Source organism: Aythya fuligula, chromosome 25, assembly GCF_009819795.1.
Source record: "Aythya fuligula isolate bAytFul2 chromosome 25, bAytFul2.pri, whole genome shotgun sequence".
Taxonomy (NCBI): domain Eukaryota; kingdom Metazoa; phylum Chordata; class Aves; order Anseriformes; family Anatidae; genus Aythya; species Aythya fuligula.
In genome coordinates this window covers 2,584,498-2,607,746 of record NC_045583.1, presented here as the reverse complement: position 1 = coordinate 2,607,746, position 23,249 = coordinate 2,584,498, and the positions used below count along the sequence as shown (strand labels likewise).

The 23,249-nt window shown below is 49.8% G+C and overlaps 2 protein-coding genes across 2 annotated transcripts; both read right to left on the bottom strand.

The window, feature by feature from the left end:
• Positions 1–1,979: 1,979 nt before the first annotated feature.
• Positions 1,980–11,682, bottom strand: LOC116498916 (tubulin alpha-8 chain). Its single transcript, XM_032203398.1, has 5 exons — positions 11,634–11,682; positions 7,980–8,202; positions 4,726–4,874; positions 2,683–3,363; positions 1,980–2,477 (listed from the first exon to the last, which is right to left on the bottom strand). The coding sequence occupies exons 1-5, from the start codon at positions 11,634–11,636 to the stop codon at positions 2,184–2,186; spliced, it is 1,350 nt and encodes a 449-aa protein (XP_032059289.1). The 5' UTR covers positions 11,637–11,682; the 3' UTR covers positions 1,980–2,183.
• A 7,211-nt stretch (positions 11,683–18,893) lies between these two features.
• Positions 18,894–22,104, bottom strand: RABIF (RAB interacting factor). Its single transcript, XM_032203323.1, has 2 exons — positions 21,860–22,104; positions 18,894–21,417 (listed from the first exon to the last, which is right to left on the bottom strand). Exons 1-2 carry the CDS (start codon positions 22,082–22,084, stop codon positions 21,175–21,177), a joined length of 468 nt encoding a protein of 155 aa, XP_032059214.1. The 5' UTR covers positions 22,085–22,104; the 3' UTR covers positions 18,894–21,174.
• Between the last annotated feature and the right edge of the window lie 1,145 nt (positions 22,105–23,249).

Genomic DNA, 23,249 nt, shown 5'->3' with positions numbered 1-23,249 from the left:
GCAGCAGCAGCATCCTACAGGGTAACCCGTATGTGTAATAGACCACAAAAAAACAAACAGCAGGAAACAGCGTGCAGGCCCCACATAATGAAAAGAAAAATCCCCCCCCCAAAAAAACCAGATTGCTAAAAACTATACACTAAAGCCCTGTTTAGAAATCCGCTCCTACACATGCTGGTAACACAAGTTTTAAAGGCAGCCGTGGTGCTGGCAATAGGAACTCCATGGTACTCGTGATCTACTTTAGTATGAGATTCCACAGCAAAGACCTAGACATCTGTGAGGCATGAAGCAGTCTCCCTACACACTACGCTTGTGGTATTTCCATCACATTAAAAGTCTGCATACATGCAAGGAAATGAAGTCAATCTGACTTGCAATGAATGTGACTGCCTCTTGGGCTATGCCTAGCACATTTACTTAATCAGCTCATAAGCAGGAAAATAAGTTAGTCAAGAAGACTTGAAGCATTCTACAGTTGGTCCACGTCTACCCTAGAACCAAAACAAGCAAAAACAAATGAGAAACTCACTGAAACCTGAGACATGATCAGCTACGCTGAATGACCAGAGATGTGATTTATACATTTTTAAAAGATCGTGGCTGACAAGACAGTCTGAGCAGTTGATCTAGATTATAAAATAGACTATAAAGCCTGAGGTTGTCCCCATCTATATAAAACTAACTTCCACACACCCCTAAATAAGATGAATTTCACATCAGATGAATTGATTTAACCCAATGGCTGCAAGAACACATGCAACGTGGTTATTCACAACAACTTAGGCTGTCTGAGCAAGTGAGCAGCCCTTGCAGACCAGGCTATTCTGCTAGGACTTCAGTGGTCTAAACTAAAAGTGATACCCCCATAATTACAGCAAGCACACCCAAGTCACAGCTAAAACTAAGGTCAGGGAAAGATCCCCATTCTGTGAGTTTGTGCCAAATACTGCAACATTATCTAAGTACTGTAGGTTTCCCATACAGACGGAAGTTAAGGCATTTTTCTGAGCACAGTTAAGACTCCTGCTAAGCAGGTATGCTCACCTTAATCAACTAAGACAGGCTTCGAGGCTTGGCCTGAATCATGTTCAACAATTAAATCAGAAGGAATACAAATAAGGTTGAAACAGGACTGGGAGGAATTCATCTCAAATGCCAGTCTCCTGGGGTCAGACTTTGGTATCATACAACAGTGATAATCAAGCATAACATTTGACTATTCCACCTTTGATACTTCGGTGGGAGAAATTTTTCAGAATCATCCAGCTAAGGCAGAAATGGAAATGGGTCATTTGGCTTGTGGATCACTAGTGTTCCAATCCCCCACCCAGATTATGCTGAAGGTTTCACAGCTGTCCACATCTGATAACCTGATTAGCCAAATCCTCCTATGTTACACCAGATATGTGAATTACCATTCATTCTTCTGCTTTCCATATAAGATGAACCAATGAATTAATTTCTGAATCACTTTCAGGGGAAACTAGTGTTTAATCCCAGGCAGCTAGCTCAGATTTTTGCTCTGAACTGAGCTTCAGCCACAAGGCTCGCTCCACAGCGAGCCAACAGGCAGGGACTGCATCATTGTGGGAGGACAAAGCAGCACCAGGGTAATCACCACAGGTCCTGACACAAGTGACAGGTTTCTCATGCTACTGCACTCCCAAAAGGGCATCTCTTCCCCCTTTAGCATACTGTATCTCATACCATGCATGCCAAATCGATGTATAGGAGAAAAAATTAAGTAGCCTTTGTCTTTAGAAGTGTTGTACCTTTTCTCAAGGCTAAGTAATACAAGGTTAGTTCCTGTTACCTTGTATTGTGACAGCAGCTTTAGAACCTTGGAAAAAAAAAAAAAAAAGAGTAGCTAACTCAAATCTTCCACCAAAAGCTTGAGCATGTTCTAGTCTTGGATTCTGGGGGCAAATATGTACTATTAGCTCTTTAAATAGGAGTTATTTTCCTTAAGGCATTGCTAACTCTAGAATGATTACTTTATTCACCTTTCTCAGAAAGCAATTTTATCTCAGACAGACTATTTGCATATGGTTAATGAAGGTACATAGTGTTTGGACACTACTGCATGTCTTAAAGAAGTTTATTCCAATCATTAGACATGATTTACACTGCTACTAAAAAGGCAGTAAGTGGCAGAGACTTGCAATTCACTTCTGTTGTGTTTAATATTCTTCACCTTCATCTTCTCCATCCATCGAGTCTGTGCCCACTTCTTCGTAATCTTTTTCAAGTGCAGCCAAATCTTCCCGAGCCTCTGAAAATTCCCCTTCCTCCATCCCTTCTCCAACATACCAGTGAACAAAGGCACGTTTGGCATACATCAGATCAAACTTGTGGTCTAGACGAGCCCATGCCTCAGCAATGGCTGTAGTGTTGCTCAGCATGCACACCGCCCGCTGGACTTTGGCTAGGTCACCACCAGGAACCACTGTTGGTGGCTGGTAGTTGATGCCAACCTACAGGAAAAAGCAGAAGAAACCATGAGTTGCCTCCTAGGATGTGACAGTGACTATAGAAAGCAGCTCTGTACAAGAACATAAGCCTCCATTTATTAAAATACAAGTCAGGTACCTACAGAACATTTTAACAAGAAAATATACTTTGGAGTCCCATTACTGTGAGCAAGAAGTCCAAGAGATTGATGATGCAACTGAGACTTGCCTTAAAACCAGTAGGGCACCAGTCCACGAACTGGATTGTGCGCTTGGTTTTGATAGCAGCAATAGCAGCATTGACATCCTTGGGGACAACATCCCCACGGTACAGCATACAGCAGGCCATGTACTTGCCATGGCGAGGGTCACACTTCACCATCTGATTGGATGGCTCAAAGCACGCGTTGGTGATCTCGGACACAGAGAGTTGCTCGTGATAGGCTTTCTCTGCTGAAATAATTGGGGAGTACGTTACCAACGGGAAGTGGATGCGAGGGTAAGGCACCAAGTTAGTTTGAAATTCAGTAAGATCCACGTTTAAGGCACCATCAAATCTGAGGGAAGCGGTAATGGAAGACACTATCTGACCAATGAGGCGATTGAGATTGGTGTAGGTCGGGCGTTCAATGTCCAGATTCCTACGGCAAATGTCATAGATGGCCTCATTGTCAACCATAAAGGCACAGTCGGAATGCTCCAGGGTGGTGTGGGTAGTCAGGATGGAGTTGTACGGCTCAACAACAGCTGTTGAGACCTGTGGCGCAGGGTAGATGGCAAATTCCAATTTTGATTTTTTCCCATAGTCAACTGATAGGCGTTCCATCAACAGGGAAGTAAAACCTGAGCCAGTGCCTCCCCCAAAACTGTGGAAAATCAGGAATCCCTGCAAGCCAGTGCATTGATCAGACTGAAAGAGAAAATACATATGTTAGAGCAATCGTACACATTAAGAATTCCAAAACAAGCCTACTTCAAAAAGTCATGAAAGAACAATTCTGACACGTATCTGAAGCTGATCAAGCTTCAGGAAGCTGATATTTAATTCATCCATCATTAATCAAGGAATTATCCCATAGAAAAGCTTTTCAAACTTGTATTCTTAGCTGTTTTAAACCACCTAAATCCTGGAAGGCAGCCCTTCCACTTCAAATGACTACCTCAAGGCTTTCTCTACCCCCATTCTCATGCCAAGGCATGAGAATTAAAGCAACATTCAAAGAGGTATGGATCACCTACCCCTTATGCTGATTTGATATTCTCTACTGCATAAAGCATAGGATACCCCATCTTAGGACTACTGCTATAGCTCCACACAAGCTGCAAGCATGCAGCTCAGTTCAGGGAGATGAGCTGTCAAGAAGTATTATGCTGCCATTCCAGTTTAGTCTTCCCAGATGAAGCAGCTAGACTGCCTCATCCAGAGAAAGAGAGTGCCACATGATGCTTACCTTAATTCCCAGGACTGGTAGGGAATTAAACCAGCTTGTAAGAGGAAGTTATAACCATATTTCTCAGGTCAAAGTACAGCCTGCTACAGTTTTAGCTTTAGAGCCTGTGGCAGCCAAGTGTTGATAATATCAGCTTTGATCCACAGAAGGTGTGTTTTCTACTAACTCATTTAGCATTCCATATTAAAGCACCAGAGGTAAAGTCCGGATTTTTTTTAAACAGTGAGAACACCTTGCCTTTATGACACAGATTTGGCAAAGTACATACTAACGGCCCTAAAAAGGGAACTCTAACCCAAGCTGATGGCTTCATGATCTGCCACATGATCAAAGTACTAGGAAGCCTGAACCACCACAACCTCCTGGGATTTATTCCCTTTTCTACTGCTGTTACCATAAAATTGAATCAGAAATTTTAACAGGAGGAAATGCAAACAAAAGTCTAAACCACATAAGCAAACACACCTACTTGAGCTTCCTTGCAAGAGCCCCAGCCAGAGACCAAACCTTTTCCAGCAGAAACTATGCAAATCAGAATCATCTCTGTCCTGGCTTTCTGAAGTTAACATGAAGCTAAAAAGAACTGTGGTGATCTCATCAACATTTTAGGTCATTCTGAAGCCCTATCTGACAGAAGTAATCCAAACATCCTCTAAGGATAAAAATGGATGCATTGTAAGTCCACAGCTTCTCCTACCATGGAACAAATTAAAGCACAGCTTACAGGCCTATGTATTTTGACAGTTTCCAAAACCTAATTTCCAAATGCTGTAAAACAAGATAAAGAAACTTGTTTATGAGCCTTCAGTGAAATGTCTTACCAGTTTCCTGATACGTTCCAGGACTAGGTCAATTATCTCTTTCCCAACAGTGTAATGACCTCGAGCGTAGTTATTTGCAGCATCTTCTTTACCAGATATCAGTTGTTCAGGATGAAAGAGTTGCCTGTATGTCCCATTCCTAACTTCATCTGAGAAGAGAGAGATATTTTTCAAAGTTAACTTTCTATGTAGATCAGGTTTTTCAAACACCTGGATACCAGGGTATTTTTAAAATCTGGATACCTACTTCTGAAGGTATCCAGACTAAAATACCTTAGCCTACATAGGTAGATAAAAAGCAGCTTGTTTTCTATCAGGAGGTGATACCAAATACATAGTACAGTGTAAGTGTTGAATACCCAAGGAAAATGAGATTACTGCTTTGGAAACTGCCCTCTTTTCACTAAAAGTTTACATTTCTGACATGCCAGAACAATTGTAAATTGTCTTAAACAACTGTAGTTTAAGACTCACTTCAAGGCCCACTCCACAGATGAACACCTGAAATACTGCTTTTCCTCTGTATTTTCCAAGTCCTCCAGAAGCTGCTTTCTGCAGTCACAGGCAGTCAGAGCCTATACTGCTTGCCTATCTCCTTATTTCCTTTACCTGGACTTTCTGCCAAGGGTAGAAGAGAATGTTCAAATGGAACAGCTGTTCCTGTACAGATATTCAGTTATTCAAATATTACTAGAGCAAACGTAAACTCTAGCATGAAAGGCTGCTATAAAGAAAGCACATTAATGAACACAGAACAACCTCCACCCTGTGACCAACCTCCCTCCCTTTCCCAGCTATCTGGAGAACAATTCAGAGTTGTGACCTCCACTTGCTATCAGAAATATGCACTTATATCTAGCAGGCTAAAGCTCTGTCCTACCACAAAGCTAAAGGCACTCAGCACAGCTTTGTCTCTGGTTTAGCTCAAACCATTCTTGAGCTATACCATAATGCAGCACTCCATACTTTAATTAAAATCAGGTGGAAAGCCAAGAGCTTTATTAACTACAGATGAAGTTGCCTGTGCATATATATTCTTTTTAAGTTGAAAATAAGTACATGAGACTTAAAGCTGTGTAGAATTCAAGATTTATATACACTTATTATTTGAACCAATTTAGACTGACTGGCTACCACTGTAAGTTGCAGTCCCATGCTCCAAAGTATTTCCATGACTGCATCAGAACAAAAAAATCAGAATTTATTATTCAAAATACAGATTTCTTAAGACTTCTTGATCTACCTAAGTTGAGAGAAACAAGGGTAAAAGGGAAGAAATACAGAACCTTAGGAAAAACATAACTGGTGGGGGCAACACGAGTCAAGATGGTTCTGGGGCAATAACAGCTTGAAGAGTTATGAGGAATAGTCACCAGACTGTGAAGGAACAAAGAACTTGGAGCAGAGTGGACAGCTGAAACAAGTTCTCCCCAGGACATGTTAACCTCCATGTTTATGTCTAACTGGGGCAGAGATTTAAAGACATTTACATTCCTAGGCATGTTTCTGCTGCCTTGCTTCTCGGTGGGAAGCTTTGACAGTATTTTCACTTCCTAAACAGAGCTGCTGCACACATACAGCAGTCATGCTGCTTTCACTGAGGGCAGCATTGTTATGAAGCTCCAGAAATCCCTGGTGTACACACATGGCAGCTTCAGAGCTGCTGCACGCACAGTAGATGTTTTCTCAGGCAGTGCAGAGGGGCACACTGCATGCAAAGAACCCTGTCCATGGAGTTAAATCTCTAGTTTTCAACTAAGCAGGGCTGGAATAAGGAAAGCAGGCCAGTCCCCAAAGGCACATGATGCAACCTTTGCAACAAAAAGCCCTCACTTTTTTAGTTATTACCAAGCATTTCGTAAGACAGCCTTCTGCCAATCTCCCACACTACATTTACATCATTAGCAAGCACTGGATCACTGCCATTTGCAATTTGTCCCAAGACTCACCAGCTCTTCCCCCAGAGGCAAGGTGAGAACTTTGCCACCTGCTCTCCTTCACCTCATTTCTCAGCCTTTCCTGGTTGCTTAGAGCCACCACCTGGCCAGCAGCAGAGGAAGCAACAACCATGGGGCTCAAGAAAACAGAATATCTGAGCTACAACAGCTCCTGGGAATAACATAGCATAGGGCCAGAACGTGCTTTGACTCAGTGGACACAGCCCTAAGGGATTGGCTTAGTGATAGAACTCAGTGCTTCAGGTTTCTGCTTGGACATGACCTTGAAGGTCTTCTCCAACCTAGGTAATTCTGTTCCAAAGGTCAGTCTGGCACTCCCAGCCTTTGGCTTTCCCGCAGAACTCATCCCACTGTATGGCCACAGTGCTTTGTGGGGTTTGTAGTGTTGCAATTCATCTACAAAGGACCCTCACTTCATGTATCTAGAAGTAGCCCAGGCCTATTCACTCACCTCCCCTTCCCAACTCTTTCTACATATTACAGACAACAGACAAACACAGCAACTGCACATGCACAGGTAATGCAGCCCTCCTCTGAAAGCCCGAAATCACCACTTATGGCAAGCCAGCCACAAAGCTGACTGCAGCAGAATTACTTCACACACACAGATTGGCAAGAGCAGGAACAACACTGGTGATTCAGGGAAGGGGCCTTGTGAAATGGGGGAGCTGAAACATGCTGCTGAACAGGGAACTGGTCAGGGGCAGGAGCATGGGCTGCCCATTAAGAGCCAGGACTGTCAGAACATGGCTACCACTGATCTCCAGGATAAGAGCTGCTCATTAGTCCAAGATAAGGCTGCAGCAAGTTGTAGTGTATGCTTGGAGGTCCCAGGATTAAGGCTACCAATTGAGATGCATTACTGCTAGCATTACGCAAGCTATAAGATTGTTTTGGGAAAGCAGAGGAATCGCTCTGATGTAGCAATCTACTTCATGGTGCCTATCAACTTTCTAAAAGGTCGCTGTTGCCTACTGTACACACCACACAGTTTCAGGAGGTTGTAACGAGTACCTTCTATAACAAACATATGTGGCATATTCAGAACTCCACAGGTTAGGAGAAGATAGCATTTAATTCTTTAGGGCTCCAGAGCACACGTTATTTGCCAGTCTCAATGAACATGACAACGAGCATTTCCCATTACTAGGAAGATGCAGAGAAGCTTTACGCAGCAAAAATGTAAAGCCCCAAAGTCACAAGACTAGAGAAATGGATCCCTTGGGCAAAAACACTCAAGTTAAATTAAATCTTCCAGCATGTCCTACAGACCCTAGCACAGAACCCCGCATTTACCTATTACTGCTGGTTCGAGGTCCACAAACACAGCACGAGGGACGTGTTTCCCTGCACCAGTCTCACTGAAGAAGGTGTTGAAGGAATCGTCGCCGCCGCCGATGGTTTTGTCGCTCGGCATGGTGCCGTTGGGCTGGATGCCGTGCTCCAGGCAGTAGAGCTCCCAGCAGGCATTGCCGATCTGCACGCCAGCTTGACCAACATGGACTGAGATGCACTCACGCTGCGGGGAGGAAAAAATTGGATCACTCAACAGAAACAGCAGTTCCCTGGTTTAGAAAACGTTTGCACACACACAGCTTGAACTCCCATACTGCAAAGCTGATAAAACATTGGCCTTATTATCCTGGTGTTAGGGGCACCTGGCACAAGCCACCATCTACCTCCACCTAGAAATGGACATCGTCACTCCCACAGACTGATTTCTCTTGGTTCATCCTGTCCTCAGAGAGACCAGAAGAGTTTGATCAACTCTTCCAAATCCTTCAGCCAACTTCTCTTCATAATCAATACTTGTTTAGAAAAACTGATGGCTACACCTGGTGTTTGTTGACCTAGATGACCAAAAACCACCCCAACACTCCAAGCCCCATAAGCACTGCCACCAGAGGGAGCAAACCCTCCTGCAGGACCCAGGGCCATTTTGGTGCATCCATACATGAAATCCAACACTTCTTGATCCCTTTAGGACAATTTCCCATTCACAAGGAAGCCTTTGCCTACCCAAACCCTTACTATCACTGTAAAAGTGAAACATTAGGGCTCACATTGCACTGCTGCATGCAAAATACTGAGCTCCTTAGCACTGAACAGACCTCAACTCCATCGAACCTCATTTATTAAGCTGTGTACAAAACAGTTTGTGTCAGCAGGAAGGACAATCCATACCCATTTACAGATTCCCCAGTTGCCTTTGATGTCCAGAGCACAGTGCCAGCTTCCTTATATTTCACCATACAGCTTTGAATATTAAAAGCCAAACCACAACTGAACGATCTCCAACCTCCTGGTCCGTAGCATTTTATATTAACTTCTGGTTTTGAGTTAGAGTCAAACACATTCTTCTGAGTACAGAACAGTTCTGAGTAAGTCCCATTTGACCATGCTCAGACCCTACAACTGGGTGATACAATTAGTCTCCAAAAATAAGGAGGATCTAGAACTGCCTAGTTCACACAACTAACAAATGCAGGGAAGTAGCAGCAGGTTTTTGTTTTTTTCAATTTCCTTGGGAACACCCAGAAATTAAAGTCTATTTGCTAAAAACACCACCTGTTCTCAACTACAGCACTGAGAAGCTGAGAACAATTTCAGCTCTCCAACCAGCTACGCTGTGCACTCAGATACACAGCGCCCAGAGCAACCCACAGCCTCTGCAACCAGCCATGCTCAGAGCTGCTGCCATCCTGCTCCTCTCCGAGGCCATTGCTTCATCTGTCTCCAGGAGAAAGCCCTGGGTTTGGCAAGGTACTGGAACAGCAGAGGACAGCCAACCCACACACCGTAAATAGGGCAGCTTCAGTACACAGCCAGCAAGGCTGCGCTGTCCCAGAGAAGCCAGGCCACATCCAACTCCCAGGGAAGCAGGCCAGCCTAAAACTCTTTTCCACTGAGAGGCAAAAAAGTGCAATATTAACCCCATCAGTGTGCAGTCTCACCTGCAACCATGTCCTACCAGTGAGGTCCGCTCCTAACAAAGCTCCTAAGCAGCTGGAGGTCACTGGAAGAAGTGTGTAGGGTGCCCAAAAGGTGAAAGCATGGATGTCAAAATAAGGATGGGCTTTCCAGCACGAGATGAACTAATATCACTTCTTGAAACTGCATAAAAAATGAGAATTTATAACAAAAAGGCTTGGAACATACAGCCTGGGCTCTCACTCAGCCCCAGTTCAGATCCTGCAGGTGTCATCTTAAATGCATGTTTACTTTGATCAAGTGCAAAGTTCAGCACTCGGGGCAGAATGAGTCCTTGCCTCAGTGCAAATAAAGAAACTGATAACTGCAAGGCTGAAGAGATCCTGGGGGTCACCACAAAGCCATCCTGGATGTGCAGCAAGGCAGCCTCATCCTGAGCAAGGCAAGAAACATGCCAGGTTGCCAAAGGAGACACACAGCAAGAGAATCCTTCCCTCCCCTGCAGGGGGCTTCGGGTCGGTGTTAGGATGCTGGGCAATCTGGGCTGGGTGTTAGGAAAAGCTTCACCTGCAGGGTGGTGCAGCCCCCACACAGGTCAGCAGAGAGGCAGGAAGAGATCTGCACCCTCAGAGGGTTTCAGAGTCTGGATGGACAAAAATTAATCAGGCAAACCTGACCCGGCACTAGCGTTGGCCCTGCTTTGGGAGTTCTCCAACTCCAATTTCACCGAGTCCCTTTATATAGTAGGTGGCTATTGAGTGAGACAAGCATTACTATTAGGCACTGATGTCTAAGAGTCTGCGTATTCCCTTCCCACCAAGAACACTGCCCAACAAGCCCTGAGCCTGGGAAGTGCAGTGTCCAAGACCCAAAGAGAGGCAACAGACAGCTGTCATTACAGCTTTCGGCCTTCACACATCACCACAGCGTCACGTTAATAAGGTTTAAGTACGCACTACACACAGCACTGTTAAATGCCATATTCAGGCCACATGTCAGGACACAGAATGCTGAAGAAATTAATACTACAGACCCTCCCACACCTTCCACTTCCATACGCTATTTTCAAGCACAGACTCGGTTTCACTGAAGTTTCCCACAGAACCTGTGAAGTTCTGCACCCAACCCAAACCTCCCGAGCCCCTATTTGCCTCTGCCTCCTTGTGTTACATGATCTGCTCCAGCTTAAGAGTGTTGCCTTGTCTTCTGTAACTGCCTTTCCTGTAGCTGCAGACTATTAAATGGCCCCATGGCGTGCTCTGCCAGGCTGCAGAAGCCCAGCTCTCTCCACCTCTCCTTGCGGATCATGCTCTAGGTCCCTTCTACTCTCCAGCACCGTATTTCAGGCACAGCTTCATCTGCGTAGAGGGAAAGCAAAGGTTCGTGAAAACAGCTGTACTGGCTCAGACCAAGCTCAACAAGGCAGTCAGGAACGTGGTTTCCCAGGTATGAAGCTCAGCACTGGCGTTACCTGTGGTAACTGCATGAGGTGAGGGGCTGCAGTCACACTGACACCGCTCCAGCCAAAAAGGTGACCCCAAACAGCTCCAGAGGAGGGGAACAACACAACAAGGACATCACCCCAGCGCCCCCACACCACAGCAGGCATTTTCTGTGCCTCCACGGGGATTTAGAACCGGTCCGTTCCACTCCTTAACCCCCCACAGGGCTGGGGCACCCCCAGCCCCCTCCTGAGGGACTCAGGGCGCTGCCCCCACCTCTTCCCCACCCCCCTCACCCCCCAGCTCCGGCACCCGGCGGAATTAAACCCCCAGCGCTGCCCCTTCATTACCAGCCGGGACCACACCAGCGGGGCCCCCTCAGCGCCTCAGCGCCGACCCCGCTCCCCCCCCCGGGGCCCCGCCGCCGCCGCCATGTTCTCGGCGGAGCCGCCTCCATTTTGGGACGCCTCCAGTTGATCCGCTCCGTGCCCGCCGTCACGAGCGGGGCTCGCCCGGCCTCCCCCGTCCCTGTCCCGTGTCCCCGGCCCCGCCTCAGCGCCCCCCCCGCCCCGCTCACCATGGCTCCTCGGGCCGGCAGCGCTGGGGGCAGCAGACGCGCAACGGGTCTGGGCAGCGCCGCGAATGCGGCCGCCTTGCCCCGGCCCGCCCTATATAAGCGAGGGGGCGGGGCTGCTGGCTCCCTCCTTCCCGCTCATTGGCTGCGCCTCGCCCGGAGGCGTCACCCGCCCGCAGCGCTATTGGGTGGCTGCGCTTTGAGATTCCTCGCTCCCCCAATCGGCGCCGGGCGGCGGCGGAGCGGGCCGCGCGATTGGAGGGCAGATATGAATTTCAGCGTCTTCGCGCCAGCCATTGGCTGGTTCGTAAAGAGGGGCGGGGACGGGGGCGGAGCTCAGCCTTCCCGCCAACGGAGGGCAGCGCCCATTTTCTCTCCTCAGCCTGAGTCGCTGCGGTCCCTGCATGGCCCCGGGCCGGGGGCTCCGCGCTGGGCGCCGCTCAGAGCCCGCCCGTGCCCGGCCATAAGCGGCCAGGGAAAGGGCTCGGTGCCTGGGACACCTGATCCAGAAAAAACCCTGCTGAAATCAATACGTGTCACGTTGAAATAAATGCTCTAATTTAAACCAAGTGTTAAGATGGTGTAAAATCCCTGTGGTGTGTCCTAACATTAATGATTTAATTAATATATGTATTAATGCCGTATTTAACATATTAACAAATATTAATGAGGTCACCAAACTTACTTTTTGGGTGGGAAGTGACAGCTATATGGCTTGCCTGTGATGCTTCATAACGGGGGCTCCATGGCAAGCACAGCACCAATTCAGGCTCTAAAACCTACAGAAAAAACGTTTCCACAATGATTTTTTTTTTTTAAACTTCAGGAATTATAAAATGCTCTGACCTGAAATAACGCTCCCACTCCTCTCACTGTCCTTTCACCTCTGCCAGTGCAGGTTAGCGATGGGGCCAGCCCCTGAATTGTCAGTGGCACGCAATCCCACCGTGGTGTTTTTTTGTTGGACTCGATGATCTTGAGGTCTCTTCCAACCTAGAAATCCTGTGATTCCGTGATTGTTTTATTCTCCTTTATGAATGCCACAGGACCATGCAACCAGCATGGTCAGACACCTGGCAAAGGCAGAATATGAAAACGGTCTCACCGAGTGAGTGCAGCGAGTGCTCTTCTCAGCTTAGTCCACAAGTAAAATTGGACTCAGGCCAGGCTGGGGTATTACAGTGTGCCTTGGTCCAGCTTAAACGGAGGTTTTCACGTACTTAACTACTCTGCTAATTACCTGCTCTGATTTGTCTTAACAGCTCTGGGAAATGGATTTTGGCACAGAGCTCAGCTCTGTAAAGCAGCATTATCCCCGATCATCTGGACTTACCGGGACTGCCCCAGCTGCACAAAGTGTTTCTTGACTTCACTGAGAAAATCAGGTTTTGGTGCTATTTTGACAAATTGCACACAGCCATGCAGGCACCTGAAAGCTGCTCTGTACTGCATGCACTGCAAAAAAGCCTCAGTCCCGGGGCTCCAGCGGCATAAAAGGGGCATCAAGACAGTGGGGCCAGGCAGCTGGCAGCTCGTGTGCCTTGGGGTGCCTTGCCAAGCTGCACTGGTGAGAAATAAGGCAGCCCTACACAAGCTGGTGTTGCTGGATGCCTGGAAAAACATTGCCATGGGACCAAAATGCATTTGGTTTAGTCTGACTAAACGTTAACGTGAAGTCCTAGGGGCTATCGTGTATCCACAACTTCTTGAATCTGTTTTTTTTTTTCTCCCCTGCTGGATATTATTTCTGAGTGCGGTGTGAGAGTTTTTTATATTTCTCCAGGGTTTCTCCATGTCTGGTATTGCTATCAAGGCCCGCAGAGCACAGACTTTGGCTGTGTACCACGTTTTTAGTGAATATGACACTTCCAGAAAATGCCAGAGCGCTGTGGACCTGCGATAAAGTCTCAGCAGCTCCACGGTGGGGCTGGGGCTTCTTGGATGAACCTTTGAACGTGCAGCCATGCGGCTCTCACTTTCTGTTTGTGCTGAGAAATGTTGGCCAAATGATGTGTGCACCGCTGAAATCCTCGATCAAAACGTGGCAGGCTTGCCCCCACCTCTGTCTGCTAAATGTCGGGGTCGGGTTTGAGATGATCTGGGATTTTCCTGTGCTATTTTCCAGCACTCTGATCAGCCTCAGCGAAACGCTGCTGGGTCTCCACTCCTCATTCCCAGGTCACAGAAAACTCTTTGGTGTCCTGCACTGTTGCAGGACCGGGTATTTTGGGGGCTGGCAAGGGATCTCGACGTATTTTGCTTTGGTTTTCACCTTCATTTCTAACACGGGGTGCAGCTCCCTTGGCGTCATCCGACCCGGGAGCGTGCCTGACCTCCGGAGGGAGGCCGGCCGCCCCTCTGGGGCCACTTGCTGAGCAGTTTTATGGGGCCTCCGACTTTATGGGGCCTCCGACTGCACGGCCGACCTTTGGCTGCTGCCGAACACGGCTCTGTGAGGCTGGGGAGGGACGAGGCTCCTGATACTGAGCCAAGCAGTGCCTTTGTTAGCCCTGTGGAGGGCTGGGAGACAAACAGGGCTAAACAGGGCGCTTGTTCTTTTTTTTTCTCTCTGTGGACTTGCAGGGAATGGCAGATAAGATCTCTCCTTGCCCCCGTGGCCAAGGTACAAAGGGGCCAGGCCGTAGCAGAAGGTGCACACGCAGGAGATTTCCAGAGCCCGTGCAAGCTGAATGTCAACGAGCCCTGCTGCAAGGGGAGGCAAACCCTGCCCCACAGCTCTGGGCACCTGGGGTGTACCTGGGGTGTACCTGGGGTGCTCAGAGCCCGGAGGGACACTGCAAATGTTGCGGGAAATCAGCTCATATCACAGGGCTTTGGTTGCAGTGCCAAATGTTTGTCCCATCCCACGTGGAAACACTTGGTCCACATCTCTCAGGCCAAATCTCCACGGGAGGACGTGAATTCTCCACCAGGGCTTTGGGAACGTGTGCTGGATGCCAAGAAGCATCTTTCATTTAGAGCTGAAAGATACCCAACTAGATGGAGCTGAATTAATTACTGACCTAAACACTCCCCGTCCCAGATGGGCTGGAGATCCGTAGATATGGGGCTGGTGACAGAACACGTAGCTGGAGTGGGTCGGCCAAGGTAAGCGATTGTTCCTCTCCTGAGCACTGAGCACGTTCGGTAGGCATATCTCTAATTATAGGATTCCAGCCTGTTTATACCCAGTCCTTTACCTTGCAGGGAGTGTCAAAACAAGTGGCAGGATGTGCTTGAGTTGCCAGATGGGAACCCCAAAGGGCTGGGCTCTCCTTTTGTTTTGCGAGATCTCCTACGTGATAGTCAGCAGAAGTGCAGCAGAACGCGTGTACTCGGCTGATTAATATTTCACAGGCAAGTTTAATATCAGCATTCTCTCCCTCGATCATTTGACTTCGTAACCTTAATGGGCTATTAATGTAGCTTCTTTGCAGGTAATCCTTAAATAAGTTCCTGTTTTTAATGGCCTTAAATACGTTCCCTATTTTTAAATATTTCATTATTTGCTCTTCCAACTTTTTTAATCCTGCTCGTGCAAGCATGGACTTTGCTACCTGCCCTGTTTTTTGTTCTCCACAAGTCCACATTGCAGGGGCTGCTTCCAATCCCTGCTTGCTTTTAACGCCGCTTCAGCCCTGCCTTTCACAGGATAATTCCTGCCTGCCTGGGGTAACAAACCTCCAGCAGGCATTTGTGGAAGCTGAAACAGCTCCTCTGTCAAGCCACGTTATTTATTTATTTCACACTTAAAGGCCTTTGGAATTACTCACCTAATTGCAATGCCATCTCTGTATTGAGAGTTTCGTGCTGCTGTGCTTGGTTTTGGTACCCCTCCAGCTCAAATTATGCCAGAGTTTGGATCGAGCTGCAGAGGGCACCGAGCCTCCAAACTGCCTGCTGACACCTGCAGCTGGATCTCTCCTGGGTCTTCCTCATCAAAGGAGGTTCCTTCCCCAGCCTGAAGCCACTTTCCCCAAATATCTTTTCTCCTCTGGAGCCGAGCTGTGTGTTTGCTGACTCCTGACGCTTCTATCCTCGTAGCCTTTTTGGTGCTAGTCCCTTGGATCCGTCACAGCTTGACAGAGAGCAGAGTCCTCCTCGTGTCAGAGAACAGGAGCCACGGGCTGCTCCCTCCCCAGCAAAGCACGAGGCAGCTCTTGGAGCCACGTCCTCATGTGCCAGAGATCCCAAAGTAACCAGAGGCTCTGCAACGAGCTGTGGTCTGGCTGTTTGCCATGGAAAGAGCACGCTCTTCACAATGTTCCAGGCAGCGTGTGGAGCCAGCTGCTCCAGCAGGAGCCAGATACCTGCATTGACATGGCTTTGCTTGTTTTCCCTTGCTCTGAGGGCATCTCTTCCAGCTGCGCTCGAACAATTGCAGGGGGTTGCTCCTGGCAGCACGCACACGAGCGCTTTGCCTCTGCACGCAGAGGGATTAAAGCAAGCGACTGTCTCCCTTCCTCCAGGGGAATTCAGAGCCTCCTGGAAGATAAGGAACATGAAAGCAGGAACAGAAACCCAGCTGAGTATACACACACTCCCTGCTGCTTCCCCTGGTGAGGAGCGGGGGATAAACACACCCGTGCGGGAGCGCTGCTGGCACGGCCGCTCGCCCCAGGGCCTCCCCTCGCTGCCACAAATGGCTCGGAAAGACTTTTCAAGGGCAGCCGCTGCCTGCAGTTCTGACCTGGCCTGCCAGCCTCACCCCCGCCAGGCAGGCAGGCGGCTGGAACAACCACGGCTCCGGCTCTCACCGCTTTGGCCTCCTCTGGCGGCTGCGTCGGTCAGAAGTTGCCCCGTTTTCAGGCCCAGCTCGTTTATGGGATGGGAGCCTGCCTTCAGATGTGCAGCATTTCAAAATCAGGTTGCAGCAGCCCACAGAGCTGCCCGTGCCGTTCCAGGGGGAGCACTGGAAAGATGCAGGAACCAAACTCTCCAAGGGGCCTCCTGCCTCCCCTCTTCGGAGATGGAAACACGATCTCAGCAACCCAGAAACCCATCCAACTCCTCCTCTGCGATTCATGTAGGGGCCAGAGCACTTCATTTCCACGCTCTGCACGGTCTTTAAGGCAAGTCAGGCTTTCAGATGCCCGCGCATTTCACCCAAAGCACACCTGTGAGAAGACAACCTTGGCTTCTTTCACCCAGCTGGGGGCTGCAGCCCCTGCCAGGCCACCATCTCCCCCCTCCCCGACCCAAAAAGGTCCAGCAGCACCTAAAGCTGCCCTTTAAGAGCCCGGCCGAGGAGCAGCTCAGCCCCAAAGTATCATTTATGCTGAGATGCACGATAGAAATTGGTTAAAGGAGCCTAAAGCTGACTTTTATGAAAATCTTTCTCTCTTTGCACTTTTTTATGGTAAGTTCCACTCCTCTGTTGTGGTTTCTTTCCATGGCCCCCAGCAACTGCAAAATACTTGGTGGTTTTAAGCGAAATACTTGGTGGTTTGGTGTTCCTTTGATTCTAGGCTTTGGCTGTTATTAACCTGGCTTTGCAGGAGGCAGGGAAGCATTTTCCTGCACTATTTGTTTACAGACCCTGCAGCTATTTCCTATTATTTCCTATCCTCCTTTTCTTGTTCTTGCCAGGGAGTGAATTGTCAGGCACGTAAAATAACACTCAGAGACTTTTTACGATACATTTCAGGTATCCCTCTAGCTGTCTCCTAGTAAACCTGGCCCTGTTTTTGTCATTCCACAGCCCTTTCCTGAACTTGGCTGAGCTCCTTGACGTGCTACATGCTGGCAGGAGGTTCCAGATGCATCGAGCTGCAGAAATTACGAAGATCCTACCACCTTTAAGCCCTCCTGGTGACAAACTGAATGTCTGAGCTCTAGAACTGCAAAGTTCTCCTCCAAGGTATTTCTTAACAGCCCGCGTTGTCTGCCCTGCTCTGCCAAGGATTTCTTCTGTTAAGAGATGAGGAATCGTGGAGGTGCCCTGGTGTTGTCAGGCCCAGAAACCAAAACCTTTTTGCTGACCTGCAGAGCTAGGGAAAGAATTGGGCCTTGATTTCCAGTCCCCGCTCCAAGCACCACTTAGCTACGTCCATGAAATGCACCTTAAAGAGGGAAAGGTGTGAACGCAACCTCTCACCAAGGGGCGACTTGTGGCAGCTACCCAAGACAGATTTCACAGCCTCCTGCTGCCCAGCAGAGGAAGATCCTCGTCTCATGAGTGAAGTCTCTGCAGCTATTTACGTAGAAGAATCCATTTCCAGCTTAATTTAAAAGCAATCTTCACATGGAGATAAGGGTTTCTGCTCTATCTTGTCGATGATAAAGATGGGCTGTAAGATGCGTGTGAACAGCTCTTACGTAAGCATTTCCTGCACCTGGTCTGGCTCTTGACCTTTTTTTCTTGCCTAGAAATTCCTGCAGGCAACCGGGAAATGGTTTTGCAACACGCTAGATCAACAGTGAAAAGACCAGACCGTATGTGGGGCTAAATTGTTATTAGCTCCTGCTCACACAGGAACTGTTCAGCACTTCACGAGCTGCTCCCAAATCTGATGTTGCATGCGAGCAGCCCTTCCCCTCACCCATCTCGAGGCAAGGGTTGCTGACTGCAGACATTCTTCCTCTACAGCTCAGTTCGTATCACAGTGGCACTGCCCAGGCTGAGATCCCACACAATGCTGCTTTTCCCCTTTTATTTTCTTTGGGAGCTGCCGTGAAGCCCTGCTGCGTGGCTGCACCTTTGCTGGGAGGCCGTCCCTGCCCGCGCTGCGTGGGCTTCAGGGCTGCATCCCCCAGCTTCTCCGTGCTGCAGGAAGCCAGGATCCCACCCGAGGCTGAAAAATCCCAAAATCTCGTGATTCTTTCCCATCTTTGAGCATCACCGCACTGCAGAGGATTCGGATCTCTGCCACTCTGCTTTGAAGACTTTGACCTGAGATCTCCCAGCTCTTCGGGAAGCCTTCTACTACCGGCAACGGCTGCTTTGAGCTTTCCTGCGTATTCAATGTGCAGCTGTTGAAAGAACTCCTGCGAAGGCAGCCCTATTCAAAGCAGTGACCTCTAGCACTCCTGCTTGGGCCATCCTCATAGAAGAGAAGCCCCAAACTGCTGTGAATCACCCCAAAACTGCTGCACCTCAGGATGTCACAAGAGCAGCCGGCACTGCCTCAGAAACAGCAGCATCCTCCACAGCGATGGGGCAAATATTGAATGCTGATTTAATGCTTCAGCTGTGCAAACTTAACATCACTGAAAGTCAGTCGGTGAATCCCACTACTGAAATAAATCTCCTTCACTTCAAAAGACGTTGCTATCGATATTATTCAAAAACAAAACAAAAAACCACCACAACACCCACACTGTTCAAATACGCAAAACTTACCAAAGATTGGATTGTCTACAAGACAGAGGCATCTTCTTTATTTATTGTTTCCTCTACTGCTATCACATTGGTTTTGTTTTCTTCCCAGGCCACCAGTAAAGCTGCCTCCACCTCTGCTGCACCCCAGTGCTCCCCACAGATGGTTGCCCAGTATCAGGATTCCACACACATTTTTTGAGAGGTGTCATTTACTCAGCATTAGCCAAGCTGGTATCCCCAAGCCTGCACAGTGATGTCTTAAAAACGAAACGACTGCACAGTACATCTCATATTGTGGTAACACAGACCATAATCTGGCTATTATAGGGCAAAACACATCCCTAGTAAACAAACCGAGTGATAAAGTGACATTGAAGTGATGCGGTCCCATTACTTCTTTGTCTCTCCTGCCCTTCTAGGTACATTTCCTCAATGACCCTGTTCAACTACAGAGCTTAGGGCTGAACAAGCAGAAGGGCACGAAGACAGCAGCACAGTTTTCGTGTTGGATGTGCACGTGACACATTTAGCAAGGACATAGCACAAGACTCACCTTCTGCCCCAGTGAGAGCCTAAATCACACATTACACGGGTATACTCCCCCTCCCACTGCCTGCCCACAGCTGAGGTTTGTAACAGCAGCCCCAGAACAGCCAACAGCTCGGTTGCTTTACTTTTATATTAAGGCAGTCTTCAAATCTGAAAAGTGCAGGTGCTGGAGCACTGGAAAAGAAAGGACTCGTTTCTCCCTCACCTGCTGTCATCAGACCAGACCGGGATGCCTTTTGGGACAATCTACCTGAGGCTGTGCCTGCTTTAGGTTCCTGCCACCAAAATGGTTTTAAGAGAGAGAAGCGAGGCAAAAGCTTCTCCCAACAGCCATAAGGAGCAACATTTTTCATCTTTACCTACGACAGATCTTGACTGTGGTGGTGAACAAAGAACTTCATTGCCCCAGCACAACGCCAGCTGCACCAGTACCAGAAGTGTTTATTAGCACAGCATACTGATACAGCTCCTGCAGCAAGGCACGTCCTCTGGAGATGTGCCTCAATACAACCACCATAAAGCTGCTCCATTATTCATCCAGGACTTTGCAAACCGAGAATACAAACTGGACTGTGACTGCCAAAAGACTGAGAACCGTGCCTGCTGCAGGCTCCTTCAGTTTTTGGTCAGCTTTGTGCCCATCTTTTAAGAGAGAGGCCAGCACTGGATGCAATATCCCAGCACTGCTCTTGCCAGCTGCTTTTACAGAAGAGAAATCGTCTCCTGACATCTCTGTTTAATGTGCACAAAGCTGTTTTGACATTCTTCAGCACTGAGACACTCGGTCATCAGACGCTGCTTGTCCAATGATTCAAATCCTTTTCAGGATGGAATCTCTTCACTCTTCCTTCCTGGGCTTGCATTTTCTTTATTTACCATTCTATCAGTGAGCTCTAGCTGTATCTTATTTTATTTTCAAGTACTCAGTTAATATAATGACATTAGTTAAATGCCTTACACACACTTTAGGTGCCATATACTCTTACAGGTTACAGTTGTCAAGTAGGATGAGGTTTTAGAGAACCTAAATGTTAAGGTTTGGGGCAGGGTACATCTCTTCTGAAAATCAACAGAAGACACAGCCTTAAACCCTACAATTGCTTTGGCTGTAGTTTAGACAATTTATGCTGCCACCATGATTCAACACAGCAGTCCTCTTCTCCTCTTGCCCTTGTGCCAGCATCCACGTTTATAAGACTGTGTCACAAACCAATCAGCCTGAAAGACATCCTAAAACATGGAAACGGCTGCCACACGAGGAAGAAGTGACAGAGAGCAGCCAGGAAGGCCTGGCACCGCTTCTAGCAACAGTGGCAGATCAAGCTACTTGGCAAGACTGTCAGCGAGCTGTCCCTGCGGGTCACTGGGGACCTCCCACCAGCGACACCCTCCCCAGGTGGGCTCTGGTGAGGAGCCAGCTGTGCCGATGCTGCGTTTCTTGTTAGTTTATGGATCAGTGCCCTGGGCCGGGGCAGCCAGCAGGGCTGTAAGTCAATAAAGCCGTGGCATTGCCAGGCTGCGGTCAGTCAGGCACAGGGCGGCCGAGCTGCATTCACCCAGCTGGGCTTCAGCTCAGCCCCTCGAGCTGTCCGGTAGCAGGGCAGCTGGGCTGCGGGGCTTCCCGGCAGCCGGTGCTCATCATCCCTGTCCACAGCCCAGGCCGTGTCGCCGCTGTCACTCGTGGGCCACGCGCTCCAGTGCCACGTAGAAGCTGTCCTTGTCATCCAGGCAGTGCCAGCCGATGGGCCCTGCCTCGCAGTCGGCGCACACCAGGAACTTGACGTTGCCCACGTCGCGGGTGAAGCCCACGTTCTCGAAGGAGAACATGTCGCGCACCAGCCAGTGCTCCTGCACCACGTCCCCGCCGCTCGCTGCCGCCGCCGCCACCGCCTTCTTCTTCATGGCGGGCAGGAGGAGCTGGGGGGGGGGAACACAACATCACCGCCCTGCTTGTGGGGGGCACCACCACCTCCCTGCCCCCTGCACCCCCACCTCACTGCCCCCCATTCCCTCTTTCTGCCTCCCCATCCCCACCTCTCTTTCTGCATCCCCTACTTCCCTCCCTCTGTTTCTGTCCCCTCATCTCTCTGCCCCCACTCCCCTTCTCCGTCCTTTCTATCTCCCTGTGCTCCCTCCCCTCTCCCTGTGCCCCCCACACCCCTCTTTGCCCCCCACATCCCCCCTGTGCCCCCCATATCCCCCCCATGTTCCCCACACCCCCACCCTGCCCCCCAGCCTCCTCCTGCCTCCCCCCACCTCCCTGCCCCTCTCCCCCTCCTCCCTGCCCCCTCCCCTCTCCCCATGCCCCCTCATCCCCTCCCTGCACCCCCTTTTTCCCCTTTTTCCCCCCCCCCCTCACCTCCCGCCGAGCGAATGTGGCGGCGCCGGGCAGCAGCACCCTGGAGCCGCAGCGCTGGCACAGCACCGCCTTCAGGTTCCGGCCCTGCGCGCACACCAGCTCGGCCGAGCCGGGCGCGGCGGCAGGAGAAGGAGAAGGAGAAGAAGGAGAAGAAGAAGAAGGGGAAGGAGGAGAAGGAGCGGCAGGAGCAGGAGGAGCAGGGGATGAAGGCGCCGCCGGCTCCATCCCGGCGCAGGCCGCCGCCATGGCCGCGCAGGCGCGCTGGGGCCGCCGCCGCCCTGAGGCGCTGGGCAGGGAGCGGAGGCGGCGCCGTGCGCCTGCGCCGGGCGGGACGGAGCTGAGGGGGCCGCCTCACAACGGCCCCCCTCAGGTCGCCCAACCGCCAGAGCACAGCCCCCAGGGTCACCCCAAAGCACAGCACCCCCCTTAGAGCACCCCCCTCACATCACCCCACACACTTCGCCCCCCTCGGGTCACCCCTCTCACATCACCCCGATCCCCCCCTTCAGCCCGTGTGGCCGCACCCAGAATCACAGAATCACAGAATTTCTAGGTTGGAGCCCTCCAAGATCACCCAGTCCAACCCCTGACCTAACGCTAACCGGTCCTCTACTAAACCATATCACCGAGCTCTACGTCTAAACGGCTTTTAAAGGCCTCCAGGGATGGTGACTCCACCACTTCCCTGGGCAGCCCATCCCAATGCCTCACAACCCTTTATGTAAAGAAGTTCTTCCTAATATCCAACCTAAAACATCCCTGGTGCAGCTTTAGCCTGTTCCCCCTCGTCCTGTCACCAGGCGCATGGTAGAACAGACCAACCCCCACCTCGCTACAGCCTCCATTAAGGGAACTGTGGAGTGCAATAAGGTCGCCCCTGAGCCTCTTCTCTAGGCTAAACTCCCCCAGCTCCCTCAGTCACTCCTTGTAGGACTTGTTCTCCAGACCCCTCACCAGCTTCACTGCCCTTCTCTGGCCTAGGTGATCCCCAGACCCCTTCCCACCTCGGCCATTCTGTGACCCCGTGAGATGGACAGAGCCGTTCCTACGTGAAGTGGGGCAGTTTCATAAGCTGGCAGCGACCATTTGGCAGCCCAAATCTGTTTGTTTGCCAGCCAGCTGGGCCCTGCGGGGACAGGCAGGGCCTGGCTCGTGGTGTCTGGGAGGGACGGAGGGCAGGCGGTTCCTGTGGGGCTGCTGCGGGCGTTTGCTGTGACCCCATTTCTGAGAGCCTGGGCTGAGGACTGTGTGGCTCATGGAGGCACAGAGGGAACTGTGGAAACGTGGATCCAGTGGGGAAAGAGGGGGGAAGAGGGCATTGGAAGGGCACAATGGTTTCCAGGACGGGAAGATGGAGCTCTTTCAGCCTGACCCTGAGCAGACAGCAGCT